Raw genomic sequence first — 19,695 nt, forward strand, 5'->3', positions numbered from 1 at the left:
GTATTTGGAGAAGGTTATTTACGTCACTTTCAGCAGATGAATGTCAATTGAACTCAAAAAGTGCATATATACCTAAGTGCATCAATATTTTAAGACTTTTTCCTGAAAACGAAAAAAAAAACAGCAAGAAATATCTACGTTAATTACTCTTAGCTAGGCGAATACAGTAACCATTCTATTGACTAACCATGCGTAAACACCAATGAGTAAGAAATATACTGATTACCATTTGACTATTCTGTGAACTAATATTTGCGGGAAGAAAGTCTTGCACCCGATTGCAATACTATTATCGTAAGGGTAAAGACAATAGGTAATTAATTTAATCAAGGGAAATTTAAAAACTAAAAACTACAATTGAATATGAACAATCACGTTATCTCGGGTCATATGCACGCTTATTTGAAAGTTGCATTTGCCTTTGATTTGAGCTTAAGAAGAAGGAGAAAAAAATCAAGTTCAATATCTTTCCTTTGTGTGAATCCTCAATAATTTTCAGCGCTTGACAGTTTATTCATGAAGTAAACGGAGCACAAAAGATAAATTGATTTATTCCGATAGAAATTCGAAAAAATAAAGTTCAATTTTGAATCAAGCGATTCATTTTTGCGCTAATTGCACTTCTCTATTGGAGAGTCTAATGTGCCTTCCTTTCAGCAAATGAACTTGATTCGCAATTGAAAAAAAACCCAAAGCAAACCAACAAAATGCAAAATTGAGCGTGAAAAACGTTCATTAAGAGGCTCGCTTCGCAAAGACTAGCCAGAACACGACAAAAAGCCGCTCTAGAAAGTGCAAAAAGAAAAAATAGAAACAGGCCTCGAACTAGCAAAACTCGGCTAGGTCTAGGATTCGATCTGCGACCTAATGCAATCAAAAATTTTGAGTCTCACGCACTAACCACTCAGCCACGCACTCTCAACCACCGCCAACACTAGTCACAAGCAAAGCAGCTACACAAGCTGATAAGTTGCCAATGTCGCAAGTAATAACTTGAAATATAACAAACTGAAGGCATCCACACTGACTTTGCATGAAGCAAATCACAATTCATAAAACCACATTATGTATAACTTGTGCTATTCAAAAAACTGCGAGATATACTGAGTTAAAAAAACTTCTGAAATCGAATTTTTATTGAGTTATGTTGTTTGAAACAAACAGCTTTCTTCGGTTCATTTGATGAATTAAAAATGCATCGACTGTATTAACTTATTACTATTCGAATGTCAAAACACATGCTATTAAAAAATTGTAAAAATGTCCCGAAATTGGCACCAGTATTTGCGGCTTACGTTAGAATTTTTTTTCGATTGATCATAGAATCAACTTGAGTGTGAAAAGAAGTTAACTCAAATTCAATATCACAACAAAACAAAAGGTTCAAACAAAAGCTAGCCATAACCAAGATAGCCCGCCATCCCCCCAGAGCGAGGTAAGGAGTAAGACCCCACACCTAGAGTGAGGCATGGAGGTAACCCCATCGAATGAAGAAGACAAGGAAAACCACCCACAGTGCGGTACCCTACTACTCCCCTCAACCGAAGGCTTTGTCAAACACTTTTCCCTTAAAAAAACGCCCGGCTTTAATAACTGATTTATCATTTCGCTCATGTCTCTTTACAATAAGGGTACAAAAATTGACTTTTACGTAAAACAGCATCACTTAAGTGTTTTCGCTACGCTCAGTAACACGTACAAACCGCACGATATCAAAAAAAATGACGATAGCGATAATGTGATTTTTTTTGGAATGTTCCAGTTTCGCCAGAAGATCCAAAACAAAATTTAATTGTTAAAGGAACATGAACAGTAAATAGTTTGCAGTTCGTAGGCATTAATTAAATTGGACATATTTATAGAACTTTAGAGGACATAAAATGTATTTTCACATCTAATGTATTATAAATTAATTTAAAACTACTGGAGGTTGTGCTATTTTCATCATCGCAAAACAAAAATATCAGTTGCTAAATGCAATACTTTATTAATCAACTATCAAATTATTCGAAACACTAGTCACGAAAAACATTTCAGTTCAGTAGACATGAAGTTAGGTTAAATGATCATTGAATTTGGCGGTTGGGCAGGACTAGAAGATTGCTGAGTTTTGCCTCCCGCTACTTTGGAGAACTGCTGATTGTAAGCGACATGTTAGCGGGCGGGCGGAAGGAACGAAGTAAAGTAGACATCAAATGGTGCGGAGGAGGGAGGATTACAGCAAACAGCAAGAGATTACCTGACCAAACTAGAATATTCTAGATCAACGGACGGTAACCAACGAATGAAGATAACCTAACTCTCGAGACTGGGATTTTGAATTTCTTCATAAGACAACGCAGCAATGTCCTTCTCGTTCCCGTTTTGATTTCTTCCCGTCTTCTAAAAAAAAAGTTGAATATTTACTTTTTTTATTTTACGACTGGTCAAAAATTTCGAAAAGCAGTGAATGTGATGAAATTATTTTTTACTTTTGATCGAATTGATCCCCTTTCAAACATTGGACTCATTCACCGCCCATGGAGTCTCACTTTGATGCTATATTAGAAAGAGGCAATATATGCTAAATTTGATCGTAACTCGAAAATGCACGAAAGAAACATTTTTTAAATTCTCGTCTTTCGAAGACTTGTTCGGTCGAAATCTCTTTCAGGAAAAATTCTAGCTGCACCGCTGGTCGACATAATACAGATATTGACTGACCACTCAAGTTGGATTCTGGCAGAGTTTCCCTGGGCACCAGATGCATGACCACAGTGTGACCCTCCTGCAGATTGAGAGCTGAAGAAACAAGAAAACCTAGTGCTATTTAGAGACTTTGAAAGTATTCAGACTCTACTTTACTTTATTTCACCATTTACGCAACTTTTTTTCACTATTCGCGACACAACTTAACCCGTTCTTAATCAAACTTTATATATCTACGTGTCTTTAATTTAGTTACAAAGACAACTTTTCAAATGAAGGCAAGTCATCATACTCTTGTTCTAGTTCAAAAATTTTACACAGAGTTGAAGTTAAGCTTCGCACCACGTGCGATACAGCATTAACATTAACAAAAAATAAAAAAAAGGTTGAAAAAAAAACTTAGGTCACCAAAGTTTTCGTATGTCTGTTAACAGATAACTAGGGACCCAGCTAAAGCTGGAGGCAGCTCTTTGATATTTTTGAGTTTGTTAAACTGATGCTAGAGAAAATGGATAACTTCAAAATTGGACTTTGCCCAAAACCTTAGGGAAATTGGAATCTTCTCAAAGACAAAAGAAAACAAATATTGACTTATCCGAGTCCATAACTTTGATGTAAAAAAATGAAGCGTAGTCAAGTAAACCAGGGATTTCTTTGACCGCTATTTCGATTGAACCCAAGATATCAGATTTGGTAGGGTAGTTTTCGCGAAAAGTCGAAAACAACAAAAAAAACTGTCAAAAAGTCAATTATTTGACTATTCCTAGTGACATAACTTTTTTGAGTTAGAACCGAAGTGTAACTCATAGAGTAATTTCGGATAGGGTACACCGTCTGCTCGTCACGCTATCTTATTTTCGGCCGGATAGATTCGTGCAACTTCTTAGTCTAATACCGATCCTAATCTTACTCTTATACTATCTAGTCTCAGGTTGTTTAACTAGTCTCTGCTAGGCTCAATAGATCTAGGGTATACTGGTTTATTGCGGCTGCTGAAGTGCTCGGGAGAGTCCAACTAATTTCTAAGTTAAATTCAAATCTCTCTGGTGCTGAAATTACAAGTAACTTCAGCACTTACAAATAAGTGGGTTGTTAGTTAGATGGATCATGATTGGTTAATATTAAATACTTTACATTGGTAAAACATTTAATTTATCCAATCATAAAATGTAGTTTAGATCAGGTTCCACCCATCCGGGTTTTACAGAGTTTTTTAGAATAGTTCTTCTGCAATTCGAAGGATGGATGATGGACGTTGGTGTTTGGCGAACATCTTACTTCTTCTGTTTCTTTTTTGTTAAAGAAGATCCAGGAAGCTGGAGTTAGAGACATAAGACGTTGTGTCTTCTAGTGACAACGACTAAGTCTTCGCAACAGACTCAAATCTGATTTCAGAATGGTTGGCTATGTCAGGTTTTTCTGTTCTGCGTGGAGAACTTTTCTGTGTCTGATTTAGTTTGGGAATGGCGTGGAGATTGTGCGTGGAGGGGATGCCTGGTTACTCGGATCTGTACATATACTTGAACATCGAGGTGGTCATTGGTCTAGTTCAATGAAGTCCTTTTCTGCGAAGTCAAGTCGTACTCTAAATCCTTTGAGTTGTGATTGTGAGTGGCATATCGATTGTGGTTGGTCATTCTCTCTCGAGCGTAGTGGGGTCGTTTTGTCTTTAGATGTTCGTCCTTGGTGTTGTATTCTGATCTATGTATTGCATAAATGTAATTTACATTTTATAAAACATTTATTAGTTTAATATTTTTTAATTATGATTTTAGTTAGTTGTTTTCACAAAAGCTTTTTGTTTTAGTTCGGTTATTTTGAAGAGTTACTCACACTTGAGTAGCTCTTATTAAAAATAAAGGTGTGGTCACAAAGCGTGGATGTAGCGCGGTGGGTTAGGCCGGCTATAGAGCATGCTCAGGACGTCCTTCCTGGTGGGTTAGGCCAGGAGTGGGAGTATGATTTCATGCGGTTTTTGTGAGGGGTCCTGTTATGTGACAACGTTTTATGTTGGGTTTGTTGTGGTTTTTCTTATGTCTTGTTGGTTATGTCCTTTTTCCAAAAATCAAATTGTTTGTGGTATGGGTTTGTCTTTCGACTTTTTTGTGTTTTATTATTTCTTTCTTAGACTTTATAATAGTCTTCAAAAGAATAAATTATCCAGTTTTAAACTGGGTTAATCCGGTTTGGGTACCGTTGGTTTCCTTTTCTTAGTCATGCTGTTATTCTATGATTTGTGGTATTTAGTAAGCTGCGTTGGTTAGTTTTGTTTAGTATATGATTCCTTTCCAACCGGGTTAAAGGAAAGTTTGAAACATGTTATTATATGTTAGAGTTGTTGAGTGTGAAAACTTGAAACTGAAATTCATTATTTTAAACAATTCTTCGTGGGCGAGCTGTGCGAGTGTGGATAGAATTTCTGTGCGAATGAATGAGAATATCAAAAGGTTAGTACTGCAATTGCATTTTATTAATTTACTGCATAGAATTTGGAAATTTACTGCTAGTTATGGGGGAATTTTAAGTTACAAATTTTCATTATAATTAGATTTACTGCTTGTGGGGGAAATTTTAGAAATGAATTTACTGCATTGGTATTAAATTTATAAATTTATAAGTGTAAGAGATTAATAGAATTTTTGAAATCTGTTTGATGAAATTTGCGATTTTTATTTGTCTTTTGTGGTTTTTGTAGGTGATCGTCGGATGAAGGCTAAAAATCTAAAGAAAACATGAATAAAGTATGGTGAGTTTTTAATATTTCAATTAGTTAGTTATATTCATTTAATTCATACTTACCTGTTAGTCGTCGGGGAAAAAACCGTGGGGGAAGATGTCGTGAATTAGTTCTGAAGTTGTTAGTAGTTTAGCTAAGATGCGGATGATATTTTTAGTCTGAAGCAGTGGCCAAAGCAATTGAAGTGCCTTAATAGTGGTTAGTTCTTCAGTGCCAACTGCAAACTCATAAGGTGTGTTTTGGATTAGATTATATAATTTGTGATTGAATTTAGTGTTGTGGATGAATTCTAAAATTGGGATTTCTATAGGTTGTACAAACTCGTGCGGGATAAGGAAGGGTCGGGATTCTTCGGCGTTGAAGGTCTTGGTGATGGGACAGAAGATGTACATTTGGGTTATGGGGTCATAATTACGAAGAATACCATGGAGGTTAGTGTCTTTAATACAATATGTGAAATTTAGGAAAAATGGTGAAGTGTATTTGGAATTAATGAATTGAAAACGATGGTGTGGTTGTCTAGAGGGTGTGTGTAGGTCAAAGTGATTTTGGATGAAGCGATAATAACTATATGTGTGGGTTTGTTTAGTGCGCAACATAATATCGTGTGAGCAGTGTAAATCTCTTTCGTGTGGTGCAAGGAAATGAAAGGTTAGTGAAAATATTTGGAAGCGTTCTTTAAAACTTTCGTATGCTTGTGTGTCTGTTAGTGCTTCTGAAATAATGTGATCAAACTTTCGGTCGAAGATGTTTAGTGTAAATATATATGGTGTCTTGATGAAAAATTTCTCGGTAATTTGTGGATTAGCGAAGCGATCGTCGTCTAAGAATTGATCTTGGTTAGCTCTGATGATGTTGTGATCATAGTATTCGAGTGTATATTCGTTAGCTCTAGGTGCAGTGTGTGTTTTTAGTGATTTTTTATATCCAACGTAAGTAAATTGTCTAGCGGTTAGTGGTGTAGTGAGTCGATATAGCATGTCCGTATTTCGCTCTATATCGATGTGAGTGTTAGATAAAGGTAAGCAAAGAGGGTTAGTAAAATGATAATATGAGGTCCAAGAGAGAGTGGGCATTAAAACGTATTCATCTACAAAGTTGCGTGTTTCGTTAGTGTCGTGGGGGGTGTTTAAGGTGTATTGTGGGAATGAGGGTAAGGTGATGGCTAAAAATTCTTTTGTGTTAGTATGCTTGGGGTGGTTGATGTATTCACGGGCTGTTCCTGGTTTTGCTGGGAAAGGATGGTTGGGGAACTTTCTTTTAAAAGTGCGGTAAGCTCTATTAGTGTTGAGTGAAGATTCAGTTGATGTGGATGATGGTGCTAATGATTCAGTATAATTTGAAGAGGGTGTAGGGGTAGGGGGGTTGGATGAATTTATTGTGGAGGAGATTTGGTTTATTGTTGGGGTATGGAGGTGGTAGGGTTGTTGTTGAAGGGTAATAAAATTATCTAGCTCTGGGGAGATTCGGGGGGTGTCTGGAGAATGAGATGATTGGTCAGAATGGTATGAGGAGTAGGTTGGGGTAACTTGGGAAGCATAAGAGGGTGTGGGAGTGATTGGGTCAGTGTTATTGGATAATATGGGTTGAAAAGGGGGTTGAGAAAAATTAGAAGAGTTATGAAAATTATTGGATGGGGATGGTTCTGAGTCGGCGAATTCATCGGGGGTTTCAATATTCGGGTTATTGAGTTGTGAGATGGAATATAAAACTGAGATGTGTGAATTAGTGTCGGAATTCATGCCTGATGTTACATTACTAGATGGGAAATCGGGTGGCGGAAAAGCAAAAAGTGGTATTATTGGGATTGGAGAGGTAAGATTGGTTGGGTGGGAATTTGATCGGTGTAGTGATCCAAGTTGGCGGCTCATCGTGGGCTAAAAAAATGATTATTTTGAGACTGAAAAGCGGTGGTATGGGGTTGTTCAATAATTTGTTCATAAGTATTATCATCTTGTGACTGGTGTGTCATTATATGTTGGATGGGACTTTGTGATGTGGTGAGTCGAAAATTTGGATTATGTGTGATGGCTAAATTTCGAAAATTTCGTGGGACTAGGGATAGTGGATGGTTATTTGGTAGGGGTGGTAATTGTGGTGCCGTTGGCGTTATGTCTACATTGTTATGTTCTTCGTCGTATGTATTTTGTCGTGTTGCTATTTTTGTGTTATATTCTTTTATTTGTGCGTCTAAAAGAATTTTGTTTATAGATGTAGAAAAGATTCCAAAAAATCCTGCAAAGAGTATGCGTGCTACGCTTGCTTGTCTGTTTACTTGTGTGTGTATAGCACATGTGTTGTAGATTCCTTTTAAAAGTGAGAAAAGAAATCCAATAAAGTTAAACATTGCGTATAAAATAGTCAATTTTTCTAAGATGTAGTAGGACCATCCTAGAAAATCGAGGATCTCATTTTTGAGTGTAACAAAGCTAAAAATGTTAATTGGTGATATATCTTGGGGACGGTATTTTTCACCGTTTAGATATATATAATCTTTAATGTCTTTAAAATATCCGCTATAGTCTTGCGTGTAGATATCGGCAAATCCTGCGGTTTCTGCAAGTTTGCGTAAATTTTGGTCTATTGATTGTCTTTGTATAGTGTCCATTTGTGTTAATAATTCTTGGAATTGTTGTGTTCTAATGTGATGTTGAATATCTGATTTTGAATAGATTCCTATTGATTGTAAGTCTATATTTGGGTTTCGAGCAATAGCGCGAATGCTTTCTGGTGAAAATTTTTTGAGTGATTGCATTAATGTGGGATATGGAGTGAGAAGGTAATATTTATTTTCATCAGGGTTTAGTTGTACTACATTGTGGCTGTTTTCTGATCCACATGGGACTGCGGTATCCCAGAAATAGGTTCTTCGTGAAAGTGTATCCACGAAATGTACTTTATTCTTATAAAAGATAGGGATTCTTTTATAACATCGTTTATCTTCAAAAACGTATAGTGGTGATACTTTTTTAGTACAAGTATAAAACCATAAGATGTTTCCTTCATAGTCTAAAAAATTTGATCTATTTCCAGATAATAAGTATCCTGCATAGGGTATTTTTAACACTGCTAGTGCAAGTGATTGTAATATTTGTGTTCGTTCTAATTCGCATAGTTGGTGTAGTGTTTCTAATTCGGAGAGTGACATTTCTTGAAAAATTCGGCTAATTGTATAGTCTAGTTTCATATCTAAATGAATATCATAGTGGATATTACCGAAATATGTAGTATTCATTAGTGATAATTCTTGTAAGCGTGTGCTTCTGGTGTCATGGGGTTTTAGATGTCCACCAGGTTGTCCGTTGCTTTTTTCAAAATTAACTGGTATATAGGATGTTCCTTCGTTTAGAGGATGACCTGTGGCATATGGGTCAATTTTTACTTTTCCAGTGGTCATGTCGAATCCTTTTTCGTATTCAACTAATATTTCAGAGTATTGTGTTCTGTGAAGTGGATTCCTGTATTTACATGCAAGTTCTGTTTCTTGATATATTTGAAAACGTGTCAATTTATTTTCTATATTGTCTATGTTTCTAAAATCAGAACTTAGTTTTCGTGATGGATGGACTTGTTCATATGGTATTGATTGTATAAAATATTTTTCGTGAAATTTTATCATACGAGCGTGTATTTTTGCTACTTGAAATGTTGTACATGTATCTTCGGGGAACCAAACAATTGTTGCTTGTGTTCTCGTTGTAGGGTCGCAATAACCTTGATCATTTTTACAAGGTAATCGGATTCCTTGATAGATCATTGTATTATCTGATAAATCTCGTGTTAGTTGTATTTTTTCGAGTTGTATTTTCCAATCAAAAAACATTATTTCTTGGTATCCTTTATTTTTTGTGTCTGCTTTGCAGTTTGATGGGTCATTTATACCAATGTGTGGTATCCAATGTTTATCGTGTAGGTCATAGGTTAATCGTCCGTGTGCGCCGTTATACGGGTATTTTTCGTCTAGTTTTATATGTCCTTGGTGTCTTTCAAGTTGTGATTGATGTACAGAGTCTGGAAAAACTTGAAAATTAACTAATTTTCTTTGGGAGTTTTTATTTTATGTCGCACCAGATGAGTTAGAACCGAAGTGTAACTCATAGAGTAATTTCGGATAGGGTACACCGTCTGCTCGTCACGCTATCTTATTTTCGGCCGGATAGATTCGTGCAACTTCTTAGTCTAATACCGATCCTAATCTTACTCTTATACTATCTAGTCTCAGGTTGTTTAACTAGTCTCTGCTAGGCTCAATAGATCTAGGGTATACTGGTTTATTGCGGCTGCTGAAGTGCTCGGGAGAGTCCAACTAATTTCTAAGTTAAATTCAAATCTCTCTGGTGCTGAAATTACAAGTAACTTCAGCACTTACAAATAAGTGGGTTGTTAGTTAGATGGATCATGATTGGTTAATATTAAATACTTTACATTGGTAAAACATTTAATTTATCCAATCATAAAATGTAGTTTAGATCAGGTTCCATTTTGCGCATATTTTTTGTCTGCGCCCACATAAATGGTGACGTAGCCGCTTATGCAGGGGAGCTTCACACAAACAGTTCTATCGATTGAACCCAAAATCTCAGATTTGAAAAGGTAGTTTTGAGAAATAGGTTGTAGACAGTGTGGTAAGTAAAAAAGACGAGTGTATTATGCAGGCACAGAGAGGAGTTTGCGGTCTTATATTCATATCCAATTTTGAATTTCCGTAGAGTAGTTTTCTGGAGGTTAGTTGAGAAACTAATCGGTGAGAGTAGTTGAGAACAAATGAAAAAAAAAATTCGATAGCCTCTCAGAAAAAAAAGTTTCAAAAAATCCAATCCCATACGCTTTTATAACATCTGATTTCATGAAACTAGTTTAACGTGCAAGCAAGACATTTGAAATTTATTTTAGCAACTGAATGTAACTTACGAAGCGAAACTAAAGCTGCAAATCTTTTAGAAAAAAAAAGATTTAAAAAAGTGTTTAAACTCCCTGAAAATACACTTTATCTACAGTGCGAATGACCATGATACTTACTTAGAGCACAAGAAAAAGCCTTGCTGTAGCACATAAGGTGGCCCTGGTGGCACTCGAACCCCAGACCTGGGCCTGCAAAAGCAACCGAGTTACCTCCAGGCAAAAAAGGAGCAACCTGGAAGTTGTTAGGTTTCAATAATAAAGCAAGTTCATTTTCTTGCAAGTGCAAAGGATAAAATAGTCAAATATAACTTTAAAAAAAATTAATTAAAAGGAACAAAAAGGAGTATATTTATTTCAAAACGTTTCAACTTTCAGTTTCATAGGAAAAAAGTCAATTAATTTAAGGAAACAGAAAAGAATTGACGGTTTCGAAGTTCAATGTGAAAATTATATGCCATCAAAGCTCTTTGAATTTCAAGAAAAACTCATCTTTCACTTTTTCATGATTCGATAATGAACCTTTTTCGATACAATTAACACAATTTGAGAAAACTGGATCAATAGGTAAACTCTCTATTCCGCTGAGAAATCTGAAAATTAAAATTTGAAAAAATAAGTCGATCAATTTTTTGTAACCTTTAAACCTTCGAGAGTGGAGGAATTTCTTCAAGCAAAAGAAAAAACTTGAAGTTGAATCAAAAGTCAAACTTGAGCCTTTCCTGAACCAAAAAAAATCATCACGACCTATATAAGTATTCCCTACGTTAATATTCTCATGTTATTCAAAAAAAGGTGCACATTGAAGCCGATAGATTCAGCAGAAAAACTGTTCACAACAAAAACCGACAAATTATGTTTGATGAATTTCATTCGAAAAGCCACTTACGTTCAAACAACAATAAAAAGCATTCGACTAAACAATGTAAATCGCTAGTAGAAAAACCGAAAACAGCCGACAAAATTCAACCAAAAACGAAATCGAAAAAACAACAAACTTAAATTTAAAATTTTTACCATTTACATATTGGAAAAATTGCAAGGAAACGAAAGCGGCATTGATAGACCGTTGCAAAAAAGTAATAGAGTGCACATGAACTGCATTAACTGCATGCATATGAAGTCAACTGCTGTAATCTGTAAGTTAACTACGGAGAAAAGTATAGACACCCGGTTGCAACACACACAGTTGCTATCGCATTTGTAAAAAAGTGAATATCAATTTAAACTCAAATTCATCTCTTTAGGACTGTAGAAAAGATAAGACCCGGCTTTTATCGTAGAAAAATTGTTGTCATTTCGTACCTTTGAGCGTCATGCTGGAATGTAGGAATCTGCCCTGATAGATGAGTCGGAGAATGGTGGGGTCCGAGGGCACTGGGTCATGCACCCACTGAGTGGGCCAGTGGGAGTGCACCTGGGCAGTGATCTCCCTCACCGTCCACTCTGGATCTACAGTGAACTCAGCCGTAGAGCCAGAGGAAATGATCAGACGCAGACACAGCACCTAAACAAACAATAAAAAGACATGATATGATCTTTCCCATTATTGCAGCCCCCCCCCCCCCCAATCCGAATTATTTTAGCTTCAAATAATTTTTTGTTTACCTTCTGTATAAAAATTCATAAGAAACAGAAATCATGTCTTTTTTATTATGATCAAAATGATATCCGATCACAATTTTGCGGATTTGGCCGATGGTATGTTTGATTTGATTTCCTATCACACAAAGTTAGAGAAAAAGAATTATATTGATCTACAAATGCTATTTGCATTGTTTTTGATGAGTAGCTGCCAAAACCCGACACCTTCCAAATATTTTTTTTTTAAAACGAAACTTTCCTAAATATCTAAGAATAAAGATATAATTGACACGACAGCTCTTCAGCAGACTTCAGACAAGCCGACAAAATATATCAATGATTTTGAGCCAGAAATTAAAGTACGCATACATATATTTGCAAGCAGCCGGAGCTGGCTTTAAGCTGTTAGTAATTTCGTCGAATTAGTGGCCTTGAAGTAAGAAATCTCGATTTGACAACAGTAAGTAAATAGCTACGAGGGTAAACAGTCTGAATCTCAGCGAGTCAGTTTCCATGAATGAGTTTGATAAGGTTCTGTAGCACCTTATTGTGACACTTGGAAAGGACAGAAAACGGGATCTTAGGATCCACTAAACTGCTGCCCTTAAAAGTCATAAATTATTATTATTATAAAATAAATAAATTATTTTTTAAAATCAGTGAGCAAAAAAAAACTAAATATAAAATGTAATAAGCTAACGGGCTTGGCGACTGCCGCTTCTGGCGATGATGATGATGACATTGTTGTGTTGACGTGCGGAGAACAAGAAGGAGACTTGGCTACGGCAGCCGATGGGCCCCCTCTTGGTGGAAGCGACGGCGGCGGATCCACCTCAACTATATTGTTATTGTTGTTCGAGCCCTCTCCGTGAACTCCACCTCCCCCTAGTTCTCCTGACTGTTCAACCTCAACCACTAGCGTGTTGTTATTTACGAGGAGCTGTTCTGAAGGGGTGCTCTTTTCTGGATGACTACTGATACTTTTCTGTCCCTGTTTTGATTGCACTGTTTGTGGGTTCCCTTAAATTTATAAACCAAATCAACTCAAAAAAAGTTCTACGCCAAACCAGTCTCTTTTCGAGCCCAAATTATGAACAATTCTTAAGAAGTCAAACCAAAATAGAGATAACTGGGTCGACAGGCAAACAGTGTAAATTTTTTGAAGTCCATTTTTGAATTTCAATACCGGTCAAATGAATCTTGTACCCCAAATGCAGTTAATCTGTGAGATTTTGCCACTTAAAAATAAATCAAATTTATAAAAATTAACATTCCATTTTCATTTATAGAAAAAATGCTAGTCATACATTTGGTATCACTTGCGATACAGCCAGTGGCGTGCTCAGAAAATTTTCTAGGGGGGCGGTTGTTCGAAAAAAATTTGCGGACTTTTTTAAGCCGCTACTGACATCAGACGTTTTTAGGCACTTTTTGAACGATTTTGCTAAGAATTTTGGTTGAGAATTTTGGAGAAAATTAACCAAAGAAAATTGCACCAAATTAATTCAAATGAAATTCTAAGCAACTTTTGTTCTCTTCACTTTCTGTCTAATCTTAACTCAATTTGAGAAAAACGTGTTTGAAAATTCAAGTTTTGTTCAATTTGTCCGGATAATTTAAATCAGCACAATGCTCAATCCGAAACTATAAAAATTCAATTCAAGTCGGAGCAAAATTAATTTAGAAACTGCATGTGTTCGAAGTCGAAGCTTGTCTGTTCTCGACAATTTAATCGAACTACTTGGAATTTTTTGGAAATTTAACCCTTTTTAAACTTTGCTGAAATGCGTAAAAGGCTTCCTGTGATATAATTTTCATATCAATTAACAAAGTAATTATAGCGTAATTCTTGATTAATTGAAAAAAGCCAAAATGACCCATTTTTGGGTTAAAATTTTTGTTGAGAATTTCGGAGAAAAAATGGCACCATATTAATTCTGGTGAAGTTCTAAGCAACTTTTGTCCTCCTCACTTTTTGTCTAATCTCAACCCAATTTGAGAAAAACACGTTTGAAATTTCATAATTTGTTCGTTTTGTCCGGTTAATTTAAATCAGCACTGTAGTTTCATCTTTGTGCAGTACGATCAGCTCCGAATTGAAAAGGGTAGTTAAATAGTATGAAACTGAACTGAATATTTTCAATTCGAAGTTTTCGATCCCCCATCGACTCAAACCCATACTTTTCTTCACTCGATGGAAAATGTAATTTAATTTACACGAACCATTCGGGTTTTGTTTATGCGTTGATACGACTGTGATTTGGCTCTTCAGCTTTCCACTAGCATCAGAAGAGACGCAATCATCACCATCGTCTACTGTTTCTTCCTGTTTCGACCCGTCCTCTGCTTTGGCCTGTTTGACGGGCATCATGGCAACATCTCCTTTAGCAGAAGTCGCCTCATTGTGCGAGACTCCGTTTGCCACCACCTTGTGTAACAAAGGTGACTAGTCTCATGACTGAAAGATCCAAGGGCCAAAAAAAAAACAAACCCAATCAACGACTTCTTCAGTCCTTTTTGACTGGCTGACTTTTATTCTGAATTCTGATTGGCTAACATAATTTCAGCCATTCGGCTGAAAGCACGTGACTTTTCGAATCCGAAAAACTTTATGGTTGTCAATTATTTATTTGTTGCACATGATTTTACTTGCAGTTTCGAATTTTTCGATCCGTGGAATACCCTAAAGGAAAATACTGAAAATTGGGTACCTCATTCTTCATTGGCGGATCATGTAGGGTTGCAGTTGTGCCAGCGACTGATGAATCCTCATTCTGATTGGTCATCAAACTGACCAATGGAAGAGTCCCGCTATATACTTTTAGTATTTGTCAAGTCTGGTTTGTATTCGTATTCAAATTATGTATCCGAAATTATGATGTAATATAACAAATGGCATCAAAGATTAACCTGAAATACAATCAAGAATATGACAACTAAATTATTTTAATTCTACTATTTGTTACAAGTTAGGATCTCACAGAAAAATTTGCACCCACCTACGGAACTCGAATTTCCAACCTCGAGATTATGGGTCTTATATCTGAACATTTGCGCCGTACCACCTTCCTGTCATCGAGCGCCAACCACGAACACGAAAAAAAGCAATTAAAAAACAACAATACTTCGCAAAAATCCTGATTTTTTAAAGCATTATTTGTGCGTTAGATTGGAAAAACTACGCCGTAATCTAGATTGGAGGGGTTCCAGTGTCATCCGCCTCCTCAAGGTGGGACCGGCTTCGACGAAATGGATGACATATCCCTCACCGACGGTTGGTCCTGCACTGAGCAAGACCGGGGGCTAATGAAAAAAACGTCGTAATCTAAGAAGCATTTAATAGTGAACTCATCAATACCGAGGCAAATCAGTACTGGGCCTCACTTTCTATAAAAAAATATCTAAAGACATCAGTACTGCCTGTACTAGGACGGGGCCCCTGAACGTTCCCCGACTACCTTCCACTCGAATTACTGGAAAATAACTAAAACCATTAAGGCAAACCGCAAGAAAACAAACTTGAGCGCGAAGAACAATTAGGCATTTTCCTGATGAAAAACATGACCTGATCAACACGACCTAAATAAGTGTCTCTTATAGTTCATTCACTTTTAAAGAAAATGAAAAAAAAAATGAAAAATTTTCGTTTTTATTAACTTTTCTCTAGCGCCATTTTCAAGTTTAACAGCATAAATTTCGCGCATAGTAATGCATATATTAAATTAATTAGCTTGCCTCAGCTCAGTTTGTAATGATTTCTAAACTGACTTAAATCGCCGCATACGCTACACATTAATATGAAAACGGAAATCTCCAATTTCGGATAATTATGGCGAGCGATATTTCCAGTTTTCTATTAGCAGGTAATGAATGCCAAATGAACATCAGCTAGCAAAAATTTCCAAAATTGAATTGAACAACGCTAACTGGTCACAAAAATGTCTCAGTAGATACGAAATATATCTGCTTGTACTTATTATAGCATTTGGGATAACTTATTTGGAAAAGGTATTGATTTTTTTTTCAAAAAAGGAAACTACTTCCGACACCTTAAGGTGCGAACGAAACACTCAGGTTTTGCTTCCTAAAAGCAGTATTATAAACATTTGGAAATGTTTAATTGAATTAGACTTCAAGAGAAAAAAAGGCAATTGGAAAAGAATCAATCAAAACAGAAAAAAAATTGAATTTGGAAAAATGGAAAAAATTGAATATATTTTTAAGCTTTTAAAGCTCTCTGAATTTTGAGAAAATCTTAGGATTGACATTTTTGATAATTCGCCTCAATTTGAGCGAAGTGGATCAATAGGTAACGTTTTTATTCTGTTGGGAAAGCTGAAAACTAAAATCCACTTTCGAAATTAGAACTCGATCACGTGTTTCGTAACCTACACACCTTTGCTGTTCGATAGAGTTCGTCTTCCTATTAACAAAAGAAATTAACTGAACTTGAAAGAAATCAAAAACAAAACCGCGAAAAAAAAACATATTTGAGAATGAACAAATTTGAAGACTTCCTGAAAAAATAGATATGCGACCCAGAGACTATGCGTCTCATGCACTAACCACTTAGCCACGGACGTTGAATAAATCACAAGAACGAGCCACAAAAAAAAGCAGAGAAAGATTGCTATGAAATTTTTACTGCTACAAATCGTCATTATAGCATAACTGCCATCGAATAAGTGAACACGTTAAATGAATACTTTCATCTGCGAGTTAGGTTAAAAAACCGGCTAGTGTAACAAGGATAGCAGGTTGCAAATTAACGCAGAGGCGACGCAGAGCTTTGCATCACTTGTGATACTACAATTGCGTAGCATTGCAAGCTACCAAATAGACAGTACTAAGCCAACAGCTTGTGGTTAAACATCAAGTTTATAAAAAAAAACTTTAAAAAATCAACGTTTTATTGGAAATGAAAAAAATCAATCTCAGAAAAACAGACGAGAAAGAAATATTAAATTTTTTTTGGTATATTCCGAGCGTTCACTAAACTAAAAACACGTGGTTAGACGCCAATTGATCCTAAAATAATAAATGCTTAAAGAAATTGTTATCGTAAAAAATCGATATTTTTTTGGAAATACGAAAAATTCAATCTTCAAAAAACAGGCGGAAAACTTAACCATTAGCCTGAAACAAGCTTTTGGAATTTTAAAAAGCAACCCGTCAAAATGCAAAAAAAACAAAACGTGCATAGTTATCGATTGAGCTGAGAACAAAAAATGCCACAGGAAATTGATATCATATGAAAATTTGAGCGCTTAAAAAGCTTGAACTTATAAATTTTTTACTAACAACCGACCCGATGCATTCAAAAAAAAGTAAAAACTTTTGGTCTTTAAACCAATGCAAAACAAGTTCACTAGCCCGACAAATAAAGGCCCGAAATCTTTAGTGCAAATAAAATTTCTAAGCGGGAAAAAAGCAAAAACAGGAAAATACCCTGACTGGTATATTTTCCTGTTTTTGCTTTTTTCCCGCTTAGAAATTTTATTTGCAGTTATAGTTAACCTAAAATACTACAGTAGTTAATCAACAACACTTGAGACTACAATGAAAATTGCTTGCAGTCTAAAAAAATTGTGGAGTGACAACTAAGCCGCCAAACTATAGCCCGACTATTAAATTTTTAAGAAAAAAATCAGTTTCAGACATTGAAAAAAAAAAGGTCCGACCGGATATTGGAACCCAGACCATCAGGTGCACAGAAAATCTCATTACCTCCAAGGCAAGTGACCAGATGCTTGTAAAATGCTATGAATCGATTATAAAGCAACATCAATTTCAAATGTTAAGAAGTTGAGTATAAAAGTCTGGTTCCCGATTACAAGACCTTTGCTCTCCCAAGTGTAGCAAGTGTAGCCGAACACATGTAAGGTTTTTTCATGTATATTTCGTTTTTTTTTTGCGCGTGGTGTGACGACAAAACTAACTAAATAAACGCGAAGAAAATAAGTTAATTGAACATAATTTATAATGTCTTCAAAAAAACAATGACAAAGAAAACGGAAGAAAAATAAGCGGAAGCGCTAAATGATGAAATTTTTAGTGCAACGGAAGAGCTAAGTGAAGCTTCCAAAACTAGCTTTCCTTTGAACCTTTATGACCAATTTTTATAACACATACATTACTCGATTGCTTTACTCGCTCGAAACTAGACTGAAACTCAAAAATTTGAAACCGGATTTCAATCACGACTGAAAGGCTTGAAATGATATATCACTCGAATAATTCCGATTATTGTTTGTCGTAACAGATTTCAGTGGAAAAAAATCTAAAGCACACACAAAGACAAAGTGCCTCCCCATTTTCAATGGTCGGATTAAAAATGCTAAGCTATTGTTCAAAGATCAATTATTTACCTCACACAATCTTACTGAAGCTTGCAATTGGCTTTCGCATACAAAAATATGCCCACAATACTCGAAGTTTCAGTCGTCTTTGAGCGAAAAAAAAATAAACGTTACTGCGCGCACATGATTGAGCTCCAGCTCTAAATTAGTTAATTTTGGACACCGGAAAAACACTACTGTAGCGTGAACAAAAAAATTAAAGTAACAGGGAAGGATTCAAACCCATGATAGTATGCTTCAAACCGCACATCCTTAACTGGAATGGCTACAGTGCCTAAGAGACCCTCGAAAAAGACAAAACGTTGGACGACGGAAAAATGGCTATACAAATTGGCTTTGCATCACTTGCGATACAACGCAAGAGCAACTATGCAAGCTAGCGAATAGAAAATGAGACAAATAACAAAATCGAAAAAATCTTTTGCTTGCGAAAAACAAACACTAGAATCGAAAAACCTTTCAGTATTTACCGAGCGGCTAATAGACAGCAAATGGGCAGGCGCCCATTGAGCCAAAAACGAAACAATTTCATCGAAAATTGTTGTCCTAAGAAATTTCGATCAATTAATTTTTTTAATTTTAAAATCTTGCAACACAAACTTCCTGAATGCTTAGAAAAAAAAACATTTTTTTTTTGCCTTTGAAGCGACAAAAAAGTAAGTAACAAGAGAACCAAGGAAAGAAAAAAAGGAGAGCCGAGGAAAATTTACGTCAGGGCTATTAATTTTACAAATTACAGGAGTGAATAAAAAACACTTGTATCTAATTGCTGACAGCACAATATGATTCCCTGATTTGACAACTAAGGCGACAAAAGATACGCAGACAAAAGAAAGTCCGGCAATTCATTTTTCACGGAAATTTGTTTTGTCAACTTCACATATACTGAAAAAAAGATCCTGTTGGGCCTCGAACACCAGACCTTAGGGTGCAAAGGCAAATGCGCTACCTCTAGGCCAACTGAGAAGGATTCGAGATGTTTCTAGGGCTCTCAAACAAAGCAACTTCACAATTGCTTACTGTGTCACGAAATGTCTTACCTGTAAAAAAAATGTTTACGAGGAAAAAGTCTTGTTACAGATTACAAGACACTTCTTTCCGATTACAAGACACTAGTTCCCGATTACAAGACACTACTTTGCGATTACAATACACTTACTTTCACAAAAATTACAAAAGTTCGTAGTTAAAAGTATCTCGCTCTATTTTCTAGTACAATATTTATTTTTAAAAAAAATTATAAATTCCAAATTGAATTTCATAAATATAATTTATTAGCTGAATTCTAATAATCGGTGATCATATCATCAGATGGCTGTAATAGCAAAACCAACAGAGAGCTAGAACTGTGTCAATGAACAAGAAGACCAAACAAATAGTTGAATTTCGAGTTTCGAAGAAAGAAGGTGAAAAGAAGGTTCATGTAGC

At 35.8% G+C, this 19,695-nt stretch overlaps 1 protein-coding gene across 1 annotated transcript; it reads right to left on the reverse strand.

Annotated features, from left to right (window-relative positions):
• Positions 1–1,580: 1,580 nt before the first annotated feature.
• LOC134850965 (uncharacterized) lies at positions 1,581–14,814 on the reverse strand. The gene is made up of 6 exons (XM_063866801.1): positions 14,620–14,814; positions 14,132–14,336; positions 12,609–12,928; positions 11,630–11,831; positions 2,704–2,781; positions 1,581–2,382 (listed from the first exon to the last, which is right to left on the reverse strand). Exons 1-6 carry the CDS (start codon positions 14,692–14,694, stop codon positions 2,327–2,329), a joined length of 936 nt encoding a protein of 311 aa, XP_063722871.1. The 5' UTR covers positions 14,695–14,814; the 3' UTR covers positions 1,581–2,326.
• Between the last annotated feature and the right edge of the window lie 4,881 nt (positions 14,815–19,695).

This window comes from Symsagittifera roscoffensis, chromosome 7 (genome assembly GCF_963678635.1).
Source record: "Symsagittifera roscoffensis chromosome 7, txSymRosc1.1, whole genome shotgun sequence".
Taxonomy (NCBI): domain Eukaryota; kingdom Metazoa; phylum Xenacoelomorpha; order Acoela; family Convolutidae; genus Symsagittifera; species Symsagittifera roscoffensis.